The following is a 25,668-nucleotide window of genomic DNA, read 5'->3' as shown; positions in this document are numbered from 1 at the left end:
CCTGCTCTGATTTGAGGAGAACAAAGCTAACCCACACCCCCTACGACAAGTGGGCAGCAGCCGTATGCCCTGTGTACGGAGAGACACACCACGATCAACGCACTCCTAGCCCTGTGCAGGCGTCATCTATCAGCCAGCAGTGGTCGTAGTTGCATCAGTTACAAGAGGATACTATCCGGCTTACTGCTACCCCCAACAGTCCATGTTCGTTGTTCATGTGGCCGCTCGATATGATTTGATATGATGTATTCCAGATCCCAGCTCCGGTGTGCTAGAGTGTGTTTTATAACTAACAGCCATGCTTCTTAAGTGTAATCCTGTCTCAGGCGCAATGTTTCCAGGTTAGGCTTTGGACACACCAAGATGTTGATCAGAATTAAACGTTAGTACTTAAATGTGCATGGTTCAGTTTAGGTACCTCTCAAATGTGACTTACTATTAATAAACAATGTGACTTACTATTAACTTACTATTAAAAAACAAAATAAAATATAGGCACTATTTATACCAACTCTCACAGGAAACAGCCCAATAGTGTACTTTTTTTTCTTTTCTCTTTTGTTATGGATTATAATCTCGGTCATGACAAACCTACATTAACTGACAGGATTTGTTAAGGATCAGTTTCCTCCAGATGTGATGTTACAGCCAGTCTCTAGTGATGAAGAGACAGAATGGCTACATCGTGGGCATGCACCACTACTGAAGTGTTTAAAATGTTTAAAAACTGTTTGTTCTTCTGTTCACCTGTTTACAAAAATAGTACAAATGATGCATTAAAAGGCGACATTCAAAACAGCACTTAATATATTAGTCAAAAAGCTAATGGGCTTCATCAGTGGGAGTAAGGAAAATCATTCTAAGTGCCTTTCATCAACGTTAAGACTTTTTCAACTTGTCTGACATTCCTCATGCCTCATATTTACAAACATTGCTATGTAGAAATATCTGTGTGTGTAAACTGTTTATTGAAGTGGCTTTACGTATTTCGCTTTGGGAACTTTAGTGTTAATCACTTTACCGAAATAGCAGGCTGTAGCAGAAGTGAAAAAGCCCGTCATGTTTCCAGTCTGGCTGGTTTTTAGACTCCGTCTCCAATGTCAGCAGAATTTGCAGATGGTTCCTCATTACGTTGTTCAAGCATGACAGACTCTCGCCCTGGAAGTGCCTGTCAACAGCAAAGGGTTAAAAGTTAGTCTAAAGAAAGACATTAAAGGGTTTGAGGTCACACAATCACGTTTTTAAATTTGATAGATTTGTTTGAACAGGACCAGAGAAAAAGGATTGGGAAAGTTGTAGTTGAAAGGAATCCGACTGTCTAACAATGTAAAGTGCATGTCAATAAGTTCTGATTGTGAATTTAATGGAATCTAAGATTTTGTGGTTAGCTTTTATAGCTGTGACGTTCTGAGATGTTTGTTCTGGTTTGTGCTCTTCCTGAGCCCTTTGACAGATGAATATCATTATGTGCCACGCCTAGAGAAAGTGCGTAGAGGAGCCACAACAAAGTAATTATGAAGTATTGGGGATTCCCTTTGATTTTAAGCAGTTCAAACAGTAGGCCTATATTTAGAAGCAAAGAGCTAAAGTAATCTCGGTTGCACTTTAATTTACTGATAATAAGTGGGTAATGATGTGGTAATATTAGGAAAAAAAGTCGTATTTATGCAAACATTAAATGCCAATTTCCCTGTCACTTAAAAATAATTCAGCAATTGTAGTGGTAACAGGTTGATAGTAAAATTATAAAAAAATACCAAAAATTATACACATTTTCATGCTGTTTATGGATTAGAAGTAGATGACTTGTATATGTGTGAAGATACCATTGACACAGAGGTGTATTTTGGGATCTTAGCAAGCCACATGCTGCCAAATCATGGATTCTTCTTTGAACTGCATTTTACAAAAAGTCCCAATTTGTCTGGAAATGTGATTTGAACTATATTTGAAGTATATTGGCAAGTATGACATAAGAAAGTTAAAACAAATGAATTAGTATTTTATACCACTTATACTACATTATTTCAGCATAACTACTTCACTGTTTTGGAGTAACCAAAAACCAAATATTATAAAACCCTATAATATTTTTATTTGGTATAAGATATGTGATGGACTGGCACCCCGTCTACAGGTTACTGTGTGCCTTGCGCTCATTGAAAAGCTGGGAAAGGTTCCAGCAACCCTCCGCGACCCTGATTGGATAAGCGGTAAAGAAAGTAAGTGAGTGAGTGAGTAATCCTAGGTGTCTAACTCTTTTGGACTGTGGGAAACCAGAGCACCCGGAGTGAACCCACGCGGACACGGGGAGAACATGCAAACTCCACACAGAAAGACCCGGACCGCCCCACCTGGGGATCAAACCCAGGATCTTCTTGCTGTGAGGCGACAGTGCTACCCACTTAGCCACTGTGCGGCCCTCACCTAGGATTAGGGTTATATTATTATAAGAACTGAATTAGCATGTTTTTTTTAGGTAAGCAATACTTAACATTATTTGACCATTTTATTATCAACTTGTTTCAGCTACAGTTGCTAACTCATTATTCATTAAAATATTTATTTATTTTCATAATCAACTTGTTACAACTACAATAACTGAATTAATTACTTGAATTACTTAAATAGTATCATATCATTACCCACTTATCACTGATCTGTAATTTACAGTACAAGCATACCTTTTTGACAACAGTAGTAGCCTAACATGAAATCACTACAATTTTATCATTTAAACCTAAATCAATTATCAGATACACTTTTAAATAGCAGTGAGCAACATGTGACAGTACATAGGTGTAAACAGGTCTAATTTCAAAGCACTGGTGACACCCAAGCTCATGTTTCCATATTTAGAACATCAAAATACGAACTGAATGTTCTTATGAAGCAGGGTGATTTTTTTTACTGTACATGCAGCAATTGTCCACAAAGTAGAAATAATTTAATCAATCTACTTTTTATTCACCTGTGATATGAACAGCTGACCATACCATGACCATAAACATGGGGATACCATGATGCTGCCACCATGTTTCACCACATAGATAATATTATCAATGTGAGTGCCTATTTTTCACCAGACATGTGGATTGCTGTTCTGCCCAAAGAGTTCATTTTTTGTCTCAATTAGCAATGCCTTCAGCTGGAACCACTTATTTATAAAGGTCTGATTAATGGAATGCTGCAGAGACAATTGTCCTTTCATTAGGTTCTCCCATTTTAACCTCTTTCAGAGTTAGGGTTGGGTTCTTTCTTACTTTCCTGACCAATGGCCTTATTGCCTAGACACCAGATGTGGCCAGGCAGGTGGTTTAACACCCAAAGAAAATAAGGAAAGCCAAAAGAAAAGCCAAATTTTAATTTAGAGGCCTTCTCATCAGGACAATGAAAAAATCCATGTGTTGCAGCAGAAGAGGCAACCATAAGAATATCGATTGCCAGACTCCACAATGCTAGCCACTCTTGACCAATAAACACAGGAGGGGTTTACTGGAATTCAGAAAGGAATTTGAATAGGCCAGCAGAGTTTTAAGACACAGTCCCATGGTGCGACAAATCAAAACTGGAACTGTTTGGCCATGTGGATCAGCAATTTGTCTAGAAAGGTAAGGCTTATGGCCAAAAGAATACTATCCCTAAAGTCAAGCTTGGAGGTGGGTTAGTGATGCTGGAAGAACCAGCAGACATGACCATGTACCTGCCATCATGGATTCACAGAAATAACAAGGCAGCGGCAGCATGAAAACCATCAAACCTAAATCAACTAGAAGTTTTTGCATGAAAAGAGTGGGCAAAGATTCCACAAAAATGGTGGCATCTTTACTTCTGTTATGTATCAATAAATATTCGTTCTTTTTTTACTGAGACTTCTTGTTGTATATGTTCATTTAAATCTGTACACTTTATGTACTTTATGTACACCATAATAACTTTGGTGAAGGGGGTTAAATATTTTGGCAAAATTATTTTTAATTCAATTACATCAGTCTCATACAGGGTTGGAAATGGTTTAGAGAACCTCTGTACATCGTCTATTTAAGAATTTAATTATATTTTATTTTATTATTATTATTTTATTATTATTATTTCTATTATAATGTTTTATCTACCTTTTACATGTCCATAGACCTCCACAGACTCATGTCACTGACAGCTTTATCTGCCATGTATCCATATATTTGGCTTCTAAATGTGTGGCTATTCTTACTTAAGGCTGCAGATGTTTTTATTGTTGATAGTTTATGTTCTTATCATCCGATAAGCAAAAAGAGTAAAAAATAATACAATAACAATGACGTGTCTTAACAAGGTGTCGGTCTACCACAAGCCACAAAAACAGATCCAACATGCTTTAGACTTCGTCTGTTCTGGACTGAAGGAACAACATTCTTTTAAAATCCATTCCCACAATTACTACTTTAATGATGGTGATTACAAGTGCTGTATAACAGGTCAGTCCAGACTCTCCCACATGTGATTACATAATTTGGGATCTGGAAAAGCCAAGACCTGTAATGACAGAAATGGTCTATAGTCATATACTAGGTTTTATTAATCAGCAGATGGCATTCACTCTTCTCTTGGTGTAATCCACACATGCAAATACACACGTTACACCAGCCAGTTGAGTCTTTGTGACTAAAGCTTCCGCCACAAGTGCCCAATAACAACCTCTGTTTTTAGGTTAAGTTATAGGTTAAGTTAAGGTTATACAAACCACAGAGCATGGTACAATGCTAACAGCTTAATTGTATCACGCAGTACACCTGATTGGATGCATTTACACTTATTATGTTTCTCCACGTGTCTACACATGTCCAGTAGATAAGTTGTAGTTTTCTGGTGTAGTAATTATAACAGCTTCAGTATCACAGTGTTAATAAGCGAATATTTACTGTTGAGACATGGTGACGGTTAGAACGGTACATTTCGCAACTTATTCAGAGTGGTTTCTTGGGTGTGTTTCATTAAACTGACACTCACAGACCTGGTTTACACAATACATCCAAACTGCACAAGAATAAAACATTAGAGCTTTCAAAACACAAGGAAGACATGGGAAAAGCTCTATTCCCTTCGAGGGAGGAGAGGTGGGGTTTATTTTTGTTAATTCAGCAAGAATATTAAGCTGTTAAAACTGCATTCTTAGAAATCATTTTAAAGAATATTGGGAAAACGTTCAACCGGTATTACTGTTAAAACCCTTACACAGGGATAAGCTCTGGTCCTGTTTACATCATAAACTGCAGTCAGAGACTACAAGGAGCAATTTTGAGGCTCTATTAGATAGAGAACCAGCATGCTATCCACCCTATTTTTTTCCTGCATATTTCCACATAAATGTGAAGGTTAAAATAGATAGATTTACTAAATAAACAGGTAGATTTACTAAATATATTGATAGATTTATTTAGTGAATTAGGCATGTTTTGGAATGTGGAAAAAAGGTGCCTTAAAGAACCATATAAGAAAACAAGAAGTGAACATCACACTCAAAGAAGGTGACAGAAAGTAGGTTTTATGACCAATTATTTTGCAATTATCCTAATAATTAGCAAAACATTATAGAACTTCTTTGGTCTCGTTTGCTGTAATGACAGCATATACCTGAGCTGGCATGGAATTCAAGTTTGTACAATATCTGATGATCCATGTTACCCCAGCATGATTTCAGAAAAGCATCTTGTGATGTTACTGAATGTTTTTTGTCTTCGGGTGTTTAATAAATGCTTCCTGAGGTTTAGAGACGTTAATAACCATCTTCTTATGTTGTACTTTAGTCCCCACTCAACTTTATTTCACATGAAACTACACAGCAGTGACTTTAATATAAAATAAATAAATTAAAGGGTGTTCATAACCTACCTTTTCATTATGGCCTTCTCTGTGTCAGGTTTGTAATTTGGAAGCCTTAAATTAAAAATCCTGTCCATCAACACCTGAGCATAGCGTGAAAAGTCCAATGATGCAGTATCTTGAAGTACAGAGTCGTATGAATGGGGGTCCAGTAAGATGGTAATGTAGTGTCCAGCCACACGAACCTAGAAAAAACGTATTGTTTAAGCTGTTAATGGCTGTGATAATATAAACTTAAATAGGATAAATGTGAGATCTGGTAAGTGGTAAGTCCTTTGCTACATTTGCTGCTACAGTATATTTACCCAGGCATTTTAAAGGTCAAAAATGTATGGCATGTGTACTGCCATGCATTAATCATCATCCAGGTAAAACTGTATGTTCTTTATATTGTTATATGTTGTTCAATATTATTGTCTTTTAAAATGTATATTGGCTTACTGGTAATTTTACTGACTTACTGGTAATTTCAACCCTTCAGTATTCTGATTAGCCATCCTTTTCAGTTTAGTTTAAGTTAAAATATCATGTTGAATCATTTGTGCCTAATTTAGCCATATAAACCATTCAGTGCGGGCATGCTATACATAAAAATATACTAGATTGTTTGGTTATGTATACAAAACATACAGACATACAGGTTTATTTTTTCTTATTTTCAATGTTGTTTATATTGTTGATAAGGAACAGCTGAACAAAATGATGGCAGATACATATACATACATTTACCTTTAGGGCAATTCAGTGTCTCCAATTAACCTGACTGCATGTTTTTGGGCTGTGGGAAAAAAACGAAGCTCCCGGAGGAAACCCCCACAGGCACAGGGAGAACATGCAAACTCTGCACAGAAAGAACCCGGAACACCCCGCCTGGGGATCGAACCCAGGACCTTCTTGCTGTGAGGCGACAGTGCTACCCACCGAGCCACTGTGCTGCCCGCATCAATGCATTATATTAATGTATTATTATTCATAAACAGGTGTGTTTTCTTTATAGTTTTTTTACTTTAACATTTCATAAACTTTCATTATTATTTTACGATTTTTGCTATTTTGTTTGTGAATATAAAATATCTATTATTACGCAGGTATTTGCTTTAAAAACATTTACCTAATTTGTTTTTACAAATTGTTTATTTTGATTTTTCATTGACCGTAAATTACTTACCGTAAAAATGTCTCCATGCTTCTGTTTCATTCTAGTAAGAAACTTGGCAGCATCCTTTCCAAAATGAAGTGCATGTCCCAACCATGGAATAATCCCTTTTTCTAAAGGCGGCTCTCGTTTTGCCCTGAGGACAAATCATATCAAGTTAGCAGTTCAGGTTTGTCTTGAGAATTAAAGTCATATTCCATTCCCATGCCAAATTCTGCTTCCATAGTAACATCAGAAAAATATTATTCATAACAGTTTAACTTGTAATCTGACCATACGGTTTGTAAAAAATTACATTTATGAAATATTACTTATTGTACCAAAACGGTGTATTCCAGTGTTTTAACTTACTGCATCTACAGCATTTAGTTTTTATCTAACATTTGTTTCATACATGTACATGTATACATGGACAGTATTCAGGGCAGCCGTTCCTAATACTTTGCACAATCTTTGATAAAAATGACAGCTTTAAACATTTTTGCAGCCATATGAGAGCTTCTTGAGTTTAACATCATAATGTAAAAAAAAAGTCAACCATTTACTGTCTTCACATGAAATTCGTGGACGAAGATCATATTATTATTTTTTTTTATTAAGTTCTCCCACTTTTTCCCCCAATTTTTCTCCCCCCCTAATCTAGTCGTGTCCAATTACCCTGTTTGCGTCCTCTATACTGATTCGACCCTTCACCGCTGACTGAGGACACCTCTCAACTGACACACGCCCCCTCCGGGGCCGCAATTGCACCAGTTATGAGGACCTATGATCCGACTTTCTTTACCCCTATGAACAACAGCCAATCGTTGTTCATGCCGCCCAGCCCAGTCGGAAGGCAGAGCTGAGATTCGATATGATGTATTCGAAACCCCAACTCTGGTGCGCTAGCGTACTTTTTTACCGCTACGCCACCTGAGCGTCCTGAAAGCAACTTTTATATACTTTTAATACTACAGAAAACAGGTTTGTTTGTTTGTTTGTTTATTGGGATTTTAACGTCATGTTTTACACTTTGGTTACATTCATGACCAGAACGGTAGTTACTTATTACACAAGGTTCATCAGTTCACAAGGTTATATCAAACACAGTCCTGGACAATTTTGTATCTCCAATTTACCTCACTTGCATGTCTTTGGACTGTGGGAGGAAACCGGAGCTTGGATCGAACCCAGGACCTTCTTGCTGTGAGGCAACAGTGCTACCCACTTAGCCACCATGCCGCCCCATAGAAAAAGCTTTAGTAAGACTCGTAAAATATTATTATTACACTTTAAAAGTCCTTTAATAAAGTGTAATTGTAGTTTTGGATTTATGTTATACGTTTATCACACTAGCAAAATTCAACTTGCATTATAAGACTTAAAAGGTCGGTCAGGATTTACATTATATGCAGTAAAGATAAACGTCAAAATTGTCAGTTGTGATGCTGGAACAAAAGCAGAGCTCGCAAAAAGTGACCCCCATTACTCAGTCTTTCCACATTAATGTTTCACACGTCCCAAAGACACAAATACAGTAGACCCTTGAGTTACGAACGGTTTACCATACGAACATTTTGGGTTATGAACGATCTTTTTCAACTTAACGTACGAACAAATTTTGGATTACGAACAGTGGCGCAAAAAGGGGGTATGCAGCGTATGCAAAGCATAGGGGCGCTGCACCAGAGGGGGCGCCAAATCGATGCCTTGTCAGCATTTTCTGTAAGAGCTGTTTGTTCGTGTATGATAATACATATAAAAAAACAGAAGCACAGCACTAATCAGGCGCCCATCCACTCCTTCCCCTCTACCCTCCAGTCACTTCCTCCCAAACACAGGCGCTTGAGAACGCGCCCCGTAGAGAACTCGCCCAGGCGTGTGTGTTTTTTTTTCCCGTCGTGGTGCACCTGCAGTGTGTAAGAGATGGAGGGGCAGAAAAAAAAGCTCTCCGGGGCTCAAAACAGAAAACGGAAGAGGGAGAGGGAAAAGGAGTTTGTGGGGATGAAGAAAAGCTTCTCAAAGTGGTTAAAAGACAGCAGGTCGGTCAGTTTATTATGTCAGTTTCAATGCTCTAGAGAAGTTAAATTTCCTCATAAAGGAGAATCTTGATTTGGTGTTTCCAAATTTGACAGTAGCCCTTAGAGTATTCCTGACCATGCCTCTGACCGTTGCATCTGCCGAGAGATCATTTAGCAAGCTGAAGCTCATCAAAACATACCTTCGTTCGAGTATGAGCAATGATCGCTTGACCCAGTTAGCAGTGATCTCAATTGAAAACAATGTGGCGCGGTCTATTTCATTTGATAGTATTCTTGACAAATGGGCAAGTGCAAAAGCACGACATGTAACAATTTAGTTACAACTCTTTTTAAAAATCTTACATAGAGTCCAGGCTGTTGTTCAGATTTGCCGTTACATATTTTTACTTAGACTGTTTTTTGTTTGTGATGTTTCAGAAGATCACCTGCTGTAATATGTAACGAAAGAACACAATAAAAGTGTACAATATATGTCTTGTATTTTATTAAGGGGGGGGGGGGGGGGGGGCGCCGATAATATGTTTGCATACACCTCAGAAAGTATGTAGTTGCATCCCTGATTACGAACAGAAATTCGCGAAACACGTGACATCATGAACACGTTCACTCCGACCGTCTCTCTCTCTCTCTCTCTCTCTCTCTCTCTCTCTATGTATATATACAGTGAGCGAACATTCGGACAGTGGACAGTGTTTTTTCAGTGTTTTCTTTATATTTCGTAAAATTCTATATTAAAATGGCCAAAAAGAAGCTGTAGAGAAAATGTTGGTGTTGTATAATTACTCCTGCCAGTAGCTGTCACTGTGTATCAGACAGAGGGGACAGTGAGTGAGAGAGAAGAAGGAAGTCCGTTGAGTACAGTATTCTTTCTTTCGTGCAATTACACCTACAAAATACAATGCTATTAAAATAAAGAAGGAGATAATAGAGAAATATGAGAGTTATTGTTTTTTCTGGTAGATACATTTTATAAAAAAAGAAGGAAATGTATTATGGTGTATGGTACAGCACACGTACTGTAGTGATGTGCGCTTTTATGTACAGTACTACTGCATATTGTTGTTTATTATTGTTTATTACAGGAATGTCTATTCTATTATTTAAGATTAAGGGAAAATATACTTGTATTAATAACAAAAAAGACCATTTACTACATTAGAAAGGTTATGTAAGGGGGGGTTTGGGAGGTCTGGTAATTCTATTTACATTATTTCTTATGGGAAAAATAGGTCAAGGGTAAGTCAAGGGTCTACTGTACGGTAAAGTGGCGTCTTTAAATTACCCCCATAGGTGTGACTGTTTGCTACCTGGCGAAGTTTAGGACCCTGTCAGGGGTGTATTCCTACCTCTGAGTTTAGTGAATGAAGCACTGCGACTCTTACCAGATTTAAACGGTTAGAGAAAATGACAGCGATGCATATTAAGCTAACAAGACAAATATCAAAAACTGAAGCAAAGACAAACTGTAAACGGGCGTAATGACTTTTATACAGTATACATTTAGTCAGAATTTAAAAAGATTAAATAAACAAAAAAACAAGTGTTTAATGTTTCTCAGAAATGAGAAAAAGTTAAATGTTTAACGCAGTACAATAGAAGCACTTCAGTTCCACTGATCAGTAAATGACAGGACAGTAATAAAGACGCGTGTCTGTGTGTCTGTACTTACCGTGTCCGGTTAGACAACAAGAAAAAGAACAGAATGCCGTTAAAGAGAAGAAGGATTGTCCAGATCATCGCGGATCTCTGGCTGAATTAGAAATGAACAGATTGAAAAGTAGGTATAAGCAGTAGAACCTCAGTCAGTCAGTTGGAGTTACACTGTGTGAGCTACAGTGAAGTCGGCTGGGTTATACAGAACGATGGGCTGGCTCTGTGATTCATAACGTTAAAGAAGTGTGTCCCACCCAGTTCACCACATAGGAAAATTCTGAGGGATGTTAAACACACCAAATGACCCACAAGGAACACATTTCTTAAAGCTTTTTTTAAGTTCTGGCCCCTGTTGTCAAATCTGAAATGTTACATACACTGATCAGTCATAACATTAAAACCACCTCCTTGTTTCCACACTTGCTTCTTGGTATTCATTCTACAAGTAAATAAACTGACATTGAAATAGGATCAACATGTTCCTTATTTTATTAAATAAACCATCACTACTAAAACCAAGGTGCAGTTGCAGTACTGATATGCAAAAGTCGTTGAATAATGTTATATAATTATTTTATAATAATTTAATTGATTAAAATTGTTTAAATATGCTTTACATTAAACAGAAAATATATTGATTCAAAGTAATTGAATTAATTAAGCAGTTCATGTAAATCAATTTAAATAAATTAAGCAGCTCATCAGCATTTTTCTTATTGTGACACAAAGGTCAAGTGGTGGTAATTATTTTAAGGTTAAAATCCCAATCCCAAAATTCCAGTGATGCTGGAACAGGAATTGTTGCTGCAACGTTGAAAGCATATAATTGTCTTTATATAATTGATTTATTAGACCTGTTAGCCATAGTTGTGGCTAAAAAACATGAATTTAATAATTAGAAGGGAGGCTCATGTTTTATTTCTAAATACACATGTAGGATTATGAGGCTTATTTTCAATCACTTTTACATATGTAGTGTGAATTCAGGTTAGTTGGTTCACTATTATTGAAATGGAGAAGAAATTCCACTAAATCTAAAATCACTCAATCACACTGCTGTTTGGAAGTTACATTTACATGTGTGGCATGTGAAAATCTTTATAAGACTTTATTGATCCTGAAGGAAATTGCAGAATGTCTTGTTAGTAAACATTAAAACTTAATCAATATTATATATTATATATAAATGATATGTTATCTGTTTTTTCATATTTGAATTACTAAAATAACTAGCTGTTATGATAGAGAATATTAACATGTTTAAATTATTGTCAAAAATAATAGTTTTGGTGCAATATAAAATAAATTTTTTGTTTCATTAGAAATTCATTAAAAAATCTGTGGGATGCCTTTACAAATCAGTAAGAAATATGCAAGACAATGATGGTTGGTTACAATAATATTTAATAATAATAATAACAAAAATAATAATAATAATAATAAATGATACAATCCCTAAATTGTAAAATGCATTAAACAAAGAATATATGATATGCTAATTATTTAAACCTTTAACTGACAAAAGTACAAAGAAAAGCTTTCCAGTGTTTTCACTGATCAACTTTGTAGTTTGTAAATATAAATTTATTTAAAATTAGACACCTGCAACATCTTCCAAAAAGTTAGAAAAGGCCAAAATATGAATGAAAAGTTGAAGGTACAGTGTTTAAAACAAGGCTCAGTGTGTACAAGCAATGATGAACTTCATAAGAGAATCATCTATCAGTATAAAAAAAAAATAATCCTCAATACAAGACTGCAAGTAATTTATGTTTTTCACCATCTACCCTACATAATATTATGAAAACATTCAGGGAATCTGGACAAATCTCAGTCCATTTATGACAAAAACGGAAACCACTACTAAATGTGCATGTCATGCTACTGTTATATATATAGCCACATGGGCTCAGGAGTATATGTTCATGCTGTTGTGTATTATGATTTTACAGAGACGAGCTGCTATCAAGGCAACCTCTTTTTCCAGGAAGTCTGTGGTTATTTCAACAAGATAATGCCAGGCTTCATTCTGCATGTGCTACAACAGCATGGCTTCACAGACACAAGAGTCAGTGTGCTCGACTGGCCTGGTCTCAGTCCAGATCTGTCTCCTATTGAAAACGTATGGTGCATTATGAAGTAAAAGAATAAACAACGGCGAGCACAGACTGTTCAGCAGCTGAAGTCTCATATCAAGCAAGAATAGATAAAAATTCCACTTTCACAATTAGTGTCCTCAGTTCCAAAACTAAAAGTCTCATTAATAGAAAAGATGATGGAACATAGAGCTAAACATGCTCTGTCCCAAATGTGTTGCAGGCATCAAATTCTAATTGTGTTTATTTTTTACAATATGCAATGAAGTTAATAAGTTAAAACACTGGAAACATTTTCTTTCTCTTTTTATCAGTTAAATACAGATTCAAGAGAATTAACTAATCACCAGTTCTTCTTTTTACTGCATTTACAAAATGTCCCGACATTTCCGGAAACAGGGTTTGTACAAAACTTCCTAGTAAACAGTTAGTAAGCTGGTTGTTCAAATCACACATCAAGCTGTCCATTCTAAAATATGAACTTCAGCTTATTCCTTGTCTACATGACACATGACAAGAACATTACAACTGAGCTTAACAAAGAATAGGAACAAACTGATGGAAAACAACATTGTTTACAGGGTTAGGTACAGTTATACATCTGGTATCGCGATCAGATTTTGCCGATTAAACCTTCTCCTTCTTTTCATCCTCTTGTGACTCACATTCTTTTTGAGGCTCTCGGACATCTTCTGGAATGGTGCCAAAAACTGCTGGTGTGCGACGCAGCACGAAAACGCCAGCATGCAGCCCTCCTACATTTACCCAAACAGTGTGGGATTTTCTCCACAGCCCCCCCAGTCTTAACAGAGCCTGTACAGAAAAACACACAGTCAGACCACAAACACACAATAGAATTCTTGCTCATAAGATACAGTTACAGATACAGGTTTTAAATCTGAAGCTCATATTCAATCATTTCGTAACATTTTCCTGAAATTCCAAGATATGATGACTCAATTACTGAATCATACCAAGAGCCAGATCCCTAGGGTGTATGTTGCTGATGTTCCCAGTAACAAAATGAGCTCCTTTTTCTTTTCTTTTTTTTTTTTTTTACTTTCGGCCGCTCTGGTTTGGGGTTGCCATAGTTTAAAGCCTTCAAACCTTAAAAACTTTACCATTTCAGAACACTGCCAGTGGTATATGGACTCCTATCTTAATGAGTGAGTTCAAGTATTTCAGCAAACCTATTGCTAACAGGGGTATAAAAGTTTCAGCATGATCATGTCCGTGTGTATAAAAGAAGATCCAAATGTGGCCTGCACAGAAATGTTACCTTTACACTATTGGGGATGAACTGGAACATGTTAAACAGAAATCAGCCATAACATTGAAAGCACCTCCTTGTTTTTACACTCACTGTCCATATTATCAGCTCCACTTACCATATAGGTCTAGAAGATGACCAACTCAAACAGCAGCAATAGATGAGCGATCGTCTAACATCTACAAGGTGGACCAACCAGGTAGGAGTGTCAGTAGCGCTGCTGTGTCTGATCCACTCATACCAGCACAACACACACTAACACACCACCACCATGTCAGTGTCACTGCAGTGCTGAGAATCATCCACCGCCTAAACAATACGTACTTTGTAGTGGTCCTGTGGGGGTCCTGACCATTGAAAAACAGGGTGAAAGCAGGTGAAAAGGGTATGTAGAGAAATAGATGGACTACAGTCAGTAATTGTAGAACTTCAAAGTGCTTCCAGATGGTAAGTGGAGCTGATAAAATGTAAAAACAAGGAGGTGGTTTTAATGTCATGGCTGATCGGTGTATATATAATGTCCAATAAGCTCATGATCAGGCGTCTAAATTTATTTGGCTATGGGTTGTATAAAATAATCCTACCTTAGTAAAGCATTTTTTGTCTTGGGTCAGGAGCACTGCTCTTCCTGTTCCTGGCCTGCAAACCCGAGCCATTTCCCGAAGACAAGAGGGGTACAGGTCCCAGTTCTTCTTCTTGGAGCCCATTCTTTAAGTAGAACATACGGAAAATACATAAATGATTTAGGTGTAGAAAATGAGTATACTAGTTTACAAATATGTGTGTATGTATGAATGTATATATGTATGAATGTATATAAATAAAAATATATAAATATATGTTGTCAAAACTTTATACATATAAAAAATTTTTTTTTTTTGTCTAGAACTTATTGTTGTACATTTAGTTTAGTTCTATACACATCAGCATCATGTTTTTTTAGATAAGGGAAGTTGAATAGTTTTGGTCGCAGCTGCTCATTCATGCTGCATGCTGGAAAGGTCACTGAAATCATTGCACACCAAACTCATTTTCATGTTTACGGAACCAGTTTGAGATGAGCTCTATGAGTAACTATTGGTAAAACTACACCATAATAGGAATGCACATGCTCAGAAACACTACCCAGAATGGCTGTGGCATTTAAGTGATGTTTCATTGGTATTAGGGGCCAAATGTATGCCAAGAAAGCACTCTGTTTAGAATAGCAGCTCAGTCTCTATGGTGGTGGTGTTGCAGTGTGTGCATATTCTTTGCTCTTTAGGGAGCCAGTAAAGTCTCTACGGCCAGCTGGTACGAACCGAGTACTTTGTCAGTGGTTCTGGGTTTCGAATCAGTAACTGAACTCATCTAATCTGCTACAAAGCACTGACACTTTAGGGCCAAACATATGTGTTTATTTATTTAGTAGGATTTTAACATCATGTTTTACACAGTTTGGTTACATTCATGACAGGACACGTGGTTAGTTGTTACACAAGATTCATCATTTATGGTCAAACACAGTCATGAACAATTTTGAATATCCAGTTCACCTCACTTGCATGTTTTTGGACTGCGGAAGGAAACTGGAGCTCCCGGAGGAAACCCACACAGACACAGGGAGAACATGCAAACTCCATTCAGTAAGGACCCAGACTGCTCCACCTGGGAATGGAACCCAGGACCTTCTTGCTGTGAGGCGACAGTGCTACTCACCAAGCCATCATGCCGCCCAGCTAACTTTGGTTTAATGCGAGTCTGTGTGTGTTCGTTTGTCTGTGCACTATATCTGTCTGTGCACTGTATCTGTGTGTTCATGTTGTGTCTGTAGGTTTTTCTTCAGTGTGACTGTTTGTTATTGTTATATGTTTCTGCACAAACACATAGCAACAATCTGAAACGTATCTCCGAGTAGTAAACTGGCAAATGTGTAATTCCTGCTCTTTGAGGGGGCTTTCTTAGGTACACAGTCATCACCAACTGTTGGAGACTTTTCACTTGCTCACTGTATGAATCTCAATATAAAAATTTTGATTCATTGTTATTAATGTTAATACATTTTTTGGTTACAGAGTAGAACTGTACCTCTTTCCAAAGGGCATGTCGGTGGTGATGATGTCCACAGAGCTAGTCCTTAAGGGAAGATGACACAGGTCCCACTGTGCAGTGTCTATAGCCAAACCTGGAGTAGTGCTGTATAGAAACACCACATATTACCTTCCAAATCTGTTCTTCCCTTAAATATGTATTTTAATCTTTTTAAAAACATGATATGATAGAGTTTAGAGACTCACCTGCCGCCATTTAGCCTTCTCTTCAAAATGTGGTTGATATTGTTAACAGTTCGACTGATGGCCATGTCATTGTTGTCTCCCGAGATGAAAAATGAATGTGGCCACTCAATGACTCCCTAAAAAGACCAAACAGGTTAAACTAGTAGCATAGTGGGGATTACACAATAGACGGACATGCCAAAAAATACACATTTTCACACGAAACAGTTCCGAACACTACACGCCTCTCATACATTCATGTTTACCCAGAAATTACTGAAGGGTTACTGGGTATGCATTGTCTGTAAACGCACCTAATGATTCAAAATGACAAGCAGATGGACACAGCAATTTTTCCGGGTAAGATTTATAAATGGACTGGCATGTTTAAACAAAAGCAATGCATTAGCAAATAAAACACCCACTAAGGTGAGTGATTACAAACAGGTTTAGTGAAGAAATAGAGGAGGAAATAAAGTCAAATATTTGAAAATGGTGACACACAGTCATGGGGAAAAAGCCAAGGACAATGACCTCAAGCACCCCAGTAGAACAGCTATAGATTTGGTCCCAAGCTCACATACAATAAGAAGGGATTCGTCTGGAAGGCAATTCAGCAAAAACCTGGGCCAAATCAGTTCTGTGGCGCAGTATGACTCGATGTGGTGACTGTGGTGAAAATGTGGGAGCAGTTGAAAAAAATAAATAATGAAACTGGATTAGATGAAAACACATGTTAACAACTTGTGTTAACTAATTACAGCATCTTATAGAACATGCTGTCAGTAGCCTAGCAATAAAACCATAGTGTGTACTCATTTATGTGAATCATTAGTGAAGTGTGTTAATGAGTCATCAATATATAGAGATCCCACACCTGATATACACAATTGCTCAAAATCCTAATCCCGCTAAACAAGGGATGTGCAAAATGTGGGCTTGTTATAGGCCGTCACATCATGTACACTAGGTCTTGTCTTCTTGAATTACAATTTAAGTCTTTGTGTGTTAAAGACGCAATGCTGGAACACTACTTCTAAAGGTGAACTGGTATTTAGACAGGTATTTTGTTTAAACAGGGCTTAGTACTGACCTTTATAAATGTTTCATGACAGGTGATCAGTAAGAATACATGTGCATTAGACTTCAGTGATCCTTCCTTCTAAGAGAAGTGGGGTCAATTATGCAAACTCAAAGGCACACTGCACTTTTAATTCTACATATTTGAATATGTTTTTCCTTTAATTTGTCACCTTAAGGCAAAAAGGCAAGCCTTAGAGCCAGTGTTCCAATTCTTTTTAAAGGTGTTGAAAGCAGCATGATTAACCCCTCCGGAGGACAAGTTTCCATTGCTGCAAAGTCCAATGGCTGGGTGCTTTACACCATTCCAGCCAATCTTTGGCTTTGCCCAGGGTGGTCTTAGCATTGTGTGCATTTCCCCAGACATAAAAAACTAATTCATAAAAGCTCCCAAACAACAGGTTTGCCTATCAACTTATTAGAAGGGGTGTACACAGAGTTTGGTCATTTTATGTATCGAAGAACCATTGACAATTTAAAACTGTGTGTTTTGTTTGTTTGTTTGTTTTTATAACGCCATGCTGTCATATGGTTGACATTCATGGCAGGAATCTGCGTTTTACGCTAGTTTTATTTGTTTAGTATTACATATATGTTTTCAGTTTTATATTATTAAGGAAATTGAGGATTGTATCTGAATTACAAGATTGTGTGTTTTAAAGACGTAGTGTTAGAACACTACTGTACTTGTAAAAGTGAACTGGTGTTAAAACAGGTATTGAGTGTAAACAGGGCTTAATACTGACCTCTAACGGTATGGCTCCAGTGCCACACATGGGGTCTATAATGACATCAGATATCTCTGGATTGCAAAGTCTACAAAAAGCAAAAAAGACAGTTAACAATTGTGTTATACTGTAATACATCAGCCCACATATCCACATGCTCTAAATGTTAAGAGTAATAACTAAATAAATGTGAAAAAAACAACTGAAGAAATTCTTTGTAGTGATGACCAATAAGCATTAAAATTATACCGAGTTTAAGTGATTGTTAATGTCGAACCTAAGCATCCCATAAGCCAGGGTGGAGCGCAGAGTGGTGGGACCGAAGTGAGTAATATTTCTTCTGTGCAGACTCTCCTCAGTTAAAGCAATGCCAACCACCAACTCATTGTTGTGGATATTTAACAGCACCTTTGGAAAATAAAAAAGAAACCACAAAATTATTAAAAATTCCAAGCAAAGACCTAACGAATTAGCAAATTAAAAAAACAACATGTAAAGACATCAGTAGTTACCATTAAAGCTTTATTTTGTTATAGACTTTGCAAGCCTTTGGAAATGTACTCTATGAAATCTTTGAAACTGGATACTGAATACCTGGTGTTTTAATGAGGGTTGTAAAGAGCTAAGTCTTCATTTAGCCAAAACTGTCCTGGGATCCATTAAAAACATGCTAATGACATTGATTTTTAAGAAAACAATACAGCAATGGACCATACACACCAATGTACTGCCATGCACCACAACAGTGACTTGTCTTCCATTTCCATTATGGCATTTAGCATTTAGACACTTTCATCCAAAGTGACTTAAAATTATGACAATGCTATGCAAGCAATTGACGGCCCAACCAGCCAGCAACGGATTCTTATATAGAGCTGTAACATTCCTGGCCCAAAATGCTAGACTAAAGCCTTCTTCCTTCATTGCAGCTGCAATGAGGTGAATGTCCATCCAGCTGTCAGTTTGTTTGACATAGACTGTGTCTGTAGAGTTCCTGGACAGGCAGGTAGCTCCGCTGATGCTTAAATATTAATTTTCACATTGGTGGGATAGAGAGACTGCTGAGCCACACAAACACCAGACTTGAGCTGCCAAAATTCAGCACTTAAAATAAATTTTCCCCTAATACAATGTCAACCTGAGACTTCTGAAAAAAATCCATTTATTTCTAGATTTTAACAGCAGGTTATGGATAGATCGTCTTCATTACACAAAAAAGCCGGTAGCTTACAAGCATATTTGGCGTTGTCGCAGCTTTAAATGCTTCATTTTTTATCACTGCTTTATTCTGGCTGCCAATATATCACAGGACTTCAGTCCTCCCACCCCCCTCAAACATAGCTAATCATGTCTGTTTACACACCTGGCTTGCTGATAACACCAAACCTGAATCTCAGTGATGGTGGGAAGAATAGACCAGTGCACCACCTGAGAGCCTGTACTTTAAGGCAGGAAGGCATGCTACATGGTCAGTGTTCCAGTTCTTTTGAATGGTGCTGAAAGCCATACAAGGGCAACTGCAGCCTAGTGGTTAAAATACTGGACCAGTAATCTGAAAGTTGCCAGTGTTGGGCCCTTGAGCAAGGCCCTTAACCCTCAATTCCTTGGATTGTATACTGTCACAACTGTAAGTCGCTTTGGATAAAAGCATCTGCTAAATGCCAAAAATGTAAATTCATAAGGTTTCCATTGCTGCAGAGTCCAATGGCTGTTTGCTTTACACTATTCCAACCAATCTTTGGCTTTGCCCATGGTGGTATTAACATTGTGTGCATTTCCCCAGCCATAGAAACCAAATCCATAAAGCTCCTAAACAACAGGTTTTCCTATCAACTTATTAGAAGGGTTATACACATAATTTGGCCATTAATTGTTAAATCTATGACACATTAACTACAAGCTGAAAAAACTGCTTGGTCTGATAAGCAGAAAACTACATAAATTCACAACAAATGTTCAGGCTTACTTCCACATCAAACTTTGTCATGTCTGCCTTCCACTGAAAAAACTCCTGAACAGCACCACCAAAGTCCCGCGCAGCATCATTTGAGGTGAAGCTGTGTTTGTCTCCAGCTCTGTTACACGTCACACGGAACTTCAAAGGCTTAACTTCCGATTCCTGAATCTCAACATCCTGCTCTTCCTGAGTGCTGGTGTCCTGCTCGGGAAGATCGCTTTCCTGCTTGTCTTGTAGCAGTGAAGAATCAGGTTCAGGCTGGAGCTTCCCAGATTCAGATGCATCACCATTACGCTTTGGTTTAGGGGTGGCGGCACCTCTCCTGCGGCTTCTCTTCTTTTTTAAAGAGTTGTTCATTTTCCAGACTTCCAAAGCATTGGTCCAGGGCAACTTGGGAGCAAGATGCTGTAGATCTAGTAATGCATCTTCCTATTAGAGAAATAGATTATCAAAAGCAATCCTATTTTTAAACATGTCAAATAAAAAAAGAGTAAAGTTACAGGTGTTTGTGATTCATACACATAATAGCATATGTAAGGTACAATCCTCATTTCCAAAAAAGTTCAGACATGTTTAAGAATAGAGTAAAACAAGATCTGTCATTTATTAATTCTACTGAACATTTATTTACCTCTTACAAGTGCAAAGAAATGACTTGCTGACCAACTTTACAATTATAAAATGCTTACCTTTGTGTCTTCAAACTGATAATTGTCATAATGTTCAACCACGACAAACAGATTGTCCACAGACTTTAAATGATGCACCTTCGATGGAAAAAACAAAGACAGTTCCCATGTTATAGAGATAAGTGATAAGAAAATTACCATTTTTTGCATTACATGCCTTTTTTCATTTTTAAAAATGGAGATCTTAGTTACACAAATTATTTGCTATAAAAACTAAAAGAAAATAGACGATAGTAATAGTAATTTTAGGGGGAAAATCCTATGGTACATTCTTGGAATCATCTCAAATCAAACCTCACTTATTGCAATGACAAGTGGATTGAGGGCCAAAAAATATGATAGTGGGGCTAAAAAGTATTTAGTCAGCCACTGATTGTGCAGGTTCTCCTACTTAGAAAGATGAGAGAGGTCTGTAATATTCATCATAGGTACACTTCAACTATTCAAAAAAAAATCCAGGAAATCACATTGTAGGATTTTTAAAGAATTTATTTGTAAATTATGGTGGAAAATAAGTATTTGGTCAATAACAAACAACAAGATTTCTGGCTCTCACAGACCTGTAACTTCTTCTTTAAGAAGCTCTTCTGTCCTCCACTCGTTACCTGTATTAATGGCACCTGTTTGACCTCGTTATCTGTATAAAAGACACCTGTCCACAGCCTTAAACAGTCAGACTCCAAACTCAACCATGGCCAAGACCAAAGAGCTGTCGAAGGACACCAGGAAGAAAATTGTAGACCTGCACCAGGCTGGTAAGAGTGAATCCACAATAGGCAAGCAGGTTGGTGTGAATAAATCAACTGTGGGAGCAATTGTAAGAAAATGGAAGACATACAAGACCATTGATAATCTCCCTCGATCTGAGGCCCCATGCAAGATCTCATCCCGTGGGGTCAAAATGATCATGAGAACGGTGAGCAAAAATCCCAGAACTACACGGAGGGACCTGATGAATGACCTGCAGAGAGCTGGGACCAAAGTACCAAAGGCTACCATCAGTAACACACTACGCCGAGAGGGACTCAAATCCTGCAGTGCCAGGCGTGTCCCCCTGCTTAATCCAGTACATGTCCAGGCCCGTCTGAAGTTTGCGAGAGAGCATATGGATGATCCAGAAGAGGATTGGGAGAATATCATGTGGTCAGATGAAACCAAAATGGAACTTGTTGGTAGAAACTCAACTCGTCGTGTTTGGAGGAAGCAGAATGCTGAGTTGCATCATACCTACTGTGAAGCATGGGGGTGGAAACATCATGCTTTGGGGCTGTTTTTCTGCAAAGGGGACAGGACGACTGATCCGTGATAAGGGAAGAATGAACGGGACCATGTATCGTGAGATTTTAAGCCAAAACCTCCTTCCATCAGTAAGAGCATTGAAGATGGAACGTGGCTGGGTCTTCCAGCATGACAATGATCCCAAACACACCGCTCGGGCAACGAAGGAGTGGCTCCGTAAAAAGCATTTCAAGGTCCTGGAGTGGCCTAGCCAGTCTCCAGACCTCAACCCCATAGAAAATTTGTGCAGGGAGTTGAAAGTCCGTGTTGCCCAGCGACAGCCCCAAAACATCACTGCTCTAGAGGAGATCTGCATGGAGGAATGGGCCAAAATACCAGCTACAGTGTGTGCAAACCTGGTGAAGACTTACAGGAAACGTTTGACCTCTGTCATTGCCAACAAAGGTTATGTTACAAAGTATTGAGTTGAACTTTTGTTATTGACCAAATACTTATTTTCCACCATAATTTACAAATAAATTCTTTAAAAATCCTACAATGTGATGTCCTGGATTTTTTTTTCTCATTTTGTCTCTCATAGTTGAAGTGTACCTATGATGAAAATTACAGACCGCTCTCATCTTTCTAAATAGGAGAACTTGCACAATCAGTGGCTGACTAAATACTTTTTGGCCCCACTGTACATGTGTGTATATAACAGTCATTTAAATAGAAATTAAGCCCCACAATGAACTAGCGTCCTGTAATGTGTTACTGTATTGATTCTTACACACTTCTGCCTGAGGGACGTTCGAGTTCTCAGAGGTGGTGGACTAGAACATTAGATCGCTGCTCAACCCGAGTGCCATGATTTAGAATGTTGATACTGATTTGGTTACTCTACATCTACATAAGTGATCATGGCCTGTATTCACCAACACACCTCAGAATTACTAATAGAGGTCCTAGTGGAAGGTACTACCCAGATTTTAAATATTATATACAATGACACCCACCCACTTCATGCACCTATTAGGGCGCAGAGGAGCACACCAAGTTGGTAACTGCATGTCGTCATGCATAATAGAGAGTTTTTGAAGGTCCGTTTTTCCTGCAGCCATCAGACTGTACAAAGCAACTGTACAAAAAAACCCCATTATTCAAAAATGTTGGGTCATGGGCAAATTAATAACTAGAATTAAATTCAAGTGTAACAAAAAAATGATCTAAAATATGAGATGAGATCTGTGTGGCACTAACCTTGAGCAGGTTATCCGTAGTTATTTCAAAATATATTCGGCCTCTGTCTTTGCTCACTCTGGCTTTGGTTCCTATTTTTTCCTGTACCTCTTCTGCTGCAGTGTACTCAAATCCTGTTGGCACAGTAGCACCTATGGTGACCGTGAAGGTCTGGAGGGTTTCATTTCCTTCACAGGGTGGATCTTCTGGTATTTCTGTCTTGCTGCTTTCCTCCATTAGAACTTCTACTGGGACATCAACCAACTGAGAACCAATGAAGAATGTAGATGGTCTGCAGGACCAAGAACAAGCAAAACATCATTATTAATGGTGGAGCAAAAGTACTGTATTCTTATAGTGCCAACTAGTGGCATAAGTTGGTTATTACAAACATGCAAATGTGAATCATGAAATAAAATAAGGAAAATGTACAGTAGCATTGTCTTAGTGGTACAGTTTAAAATATTAATAAAATTTATGTGGTCTAATTTATAATACAATTACCAAACTGTGTTGTCAAGCAAAACGTTACTTCATAAAGACCTTGCTAATCTAATGTTTATCATTTAACATATAGCTAGACTGTTCGGCTTGCTGCTATGTAGCAAGCTAGCTTACTTCATATAACAAATATGCAGTATTTTGTCTTTCTTGTGAATGTTTTTAATGATAACAACGAATAAAAATATAAAGTCACTAACCCCAACTCACTGCCAAATGCCTAAGAAAAATTAGTTTCAACCGGCTGCCTACAACGTGCTCGAAAATTGACATCGGCAACGTCCCAAATAGCGGCGTACGCACTATATATTAGCCTGTCAAATAGCTAAGCTTTAGGGGGAAGGGTACAAGTTTGGCATACTTTTTAGTAAACTAGTTTGCGGATTGAAACGCAACCTCTAGCCATCCTAAACCTTCTCGGCCAAGAAGCCAGCTACAATGAGTTGTTTGCCTGTATGTTTAATAAAGGTCACTCGAGTTACAGGTTTAAATTATGCTTCCATCAGAATGCGCTTTAGCAGTCACATCCTGATCATATTCATTCATTCATTCATTCATTGTCTGTTTTTACCATTGCTTTATCCTACTTAGGGTTGCGGTAGTAACAATTCACTGGGGTGAAATGCAGGAAACACCCCGGATAGGTTGCCAGTCCACCACAGGGCATAAACACATACACGCACACACACACACACACACACACACACACACACACACACACACACACACACACACACACACACACACACACACACACACACACACACACACACACACACACACACACACACACACACACACACCACACCTAGGGGAACTTTAGTGTCCAATTAATCTGATTGCATGTCTTTGGACTGTGGGAGGAAACCAGAGCACCCGAAGGAAACCCACATAGAGAGGACCAGGACTTTCACACAATTTCACTCCATCACTCATTATTTTACTCAGACTGGTTTAACAAGACTATATAATCACGTTGTGTGATCATCTTAATAGATGATAAGGGCAGCATTCTTCATTATATTGACATTAAATTAAGTTATGGATCTGCCTGCCATCCTGCCAAACAGTATTATACTGTGATTACTGTGACTCCCTTTAATTTTAAATGTATGTTTAAAGGTGCTTTGATTTATTCCAAAATTACTCCTTAAAAAAAAAATCAATCAATGCATTACCAGCACATATTTATAATAGTTTTAAGCATCTACATATATTCTTATTAATTAAAAAAGATTCATGTTTATTTATTTTATTAATATTTATATAGTTAAATAATAATATATTAATAATAAATAAAAATTGCAACTTTCTATCTGTTAAAAACTACGATAGAGTATTAGGGCCACTGGAAAAAATATTTTGAAGTTTTGATTTAGCGAATAAAGTCGTATAAGTTTAGATTTCGAGATTAAAGTCAAAATATTATGAGAATAAAGTTTAAATATTATGAGAATAAAGTCGAAATTATTTCAAGATTAAAGTCGAAATGATTATAAGACAAAAGTCTAAATAGTATGCCCAAAGAGTTTGCAGCCGTCGTAGGCTTGTTCAGAGAAGCACGGGTCTCAGTACCTGAATCGGCACGCAAGAGCCGAGGGCAGCTTATAATGAGTGTTATTGTGGTTATCCAATAACCCGCGATTATTTTTGGGTGGCTGTTTGTATTGTTATAAGTTTGTATTATTTATAGCGATGCCATACGGCTTTAGTTTATCGTACAAATCCATAAGGCTCAGTTGAAGTACTGGTGACGGCGCAGACGCAAAGCACACCGGTGGCGCATGTTCTTCTAAATAAACAAGGTTTATTGCAAAGTTGTTTCCGTGTCCTTATGCTAATAACAAACTGGCGCTGATGTTACAGGAGATTGGGGATTTCTTTATTTGTGAAACCGATTTGAAAGTATAACAAATCATGAACATCCCTTATTTTAACACAGG

The 25,668-nt window shown here is 37.7% G+C and overlaps 2 protein-coding genes across 2 annotated transcripts in view; both read right to left on the bottom strand.

Moving 5' to 3' along the window:
- The window catches only part of LOC134316566 (prostacyclin synthase-like), a 30,238-nt gene extending 19,462 nt beyond the window's left edge, over positions 1-10,776 (bottom strand). Inside the window, exons 1-4 of the mRNA XM_062996963.1 lie at positions 10,709-10,776; positions 7,031-7,154; positions 5,872-6,047; positions 1,022-1,168 (exon numbers count right to left, since the gene is read on the bottom strand). Coding sequence (XP_062853033.1) covers positions 1,022-1,168; positions 5,872-6,047; positions 7,031-7,154; positions 10,709-10,776 — 515 coding nt within the window. The remainder of the gene's footprint in view (positions 1-1,021; positions 1,169-5,871; positions 6,048-7,030; positions 7,155-10,708) is intronic.
- A 2,303-nt stretch (positions 10,777-13,079) lies between these two features.
- On the bottom strand, positions 13,080-20,908 carry thumpd3 (THUMP domain containing 3). Its single transcript, XM_062998128.1, has 8 exons — positions 20,768-20,908; positions 20,088-20,507; positions 18,399-18,529; positions 18,140-18,209; positions 16,335-16,450; positions 16,126-16,233; positions 14,643-14,766; positions 13,080-13,601 (listed from the first exon to the last, which is right to left on the bottom strand). Exons 1-8 carry the CDS (start codon positions 20,906-20,908, stop codon positions 13,416-13,418), a joined length of 1,296 nt encoding a protein of 431 aa, XP_062854198.1. The 3' UTR covers positions 13,080-13,415.
- Positions 20,909-25,668: the final 4,760 nt, after the last annotated feature.

Source organism: Trichomycterus rosablanca, chromosome 6 (genome assembly GCF_030014385.1).
Source record: "Trichomycterus rosablanca isolate fTriRos1 chromosome 6, fTriRos1.hap1, whole genome shotgun sequence".
In the NCBI taxonomy this organism is placed as follows: Eukaryota; Metazoa; Chordata; class Actinopteri; order Siluriformes; family Trichomycteridae; genus Trichomycterus; species Trichomycterus rosablanca.
This window is presented reverse-complemented; position numbering and strand designations above follow the sequence as displayed.

Bases quoted from the DNA above. Each gene is read 5' to 3' on its own strand.
- thumpd3 (XM_062998128.1), bottom strand. From the start codon at position 20,908: ATGGTAATTTTCTTATCACTTATCTCTATAACATGGGAACTGTCTTTG. The intron at 18,210-18,398 runs GTTCGACATTAA...TGCTTTTTGTAG, and splicing joins CTGGCTTATGGGATGCTTAG to ACTTTGCAATCCAGAGATAT. The intron at 13,602-14,642 runs GTAGGATTATTT...TTTTCTGTACAG, and splicing joins ACAAAAAATGCTTTACTAAG to GCTCTGTTAAGACTGGGGGG.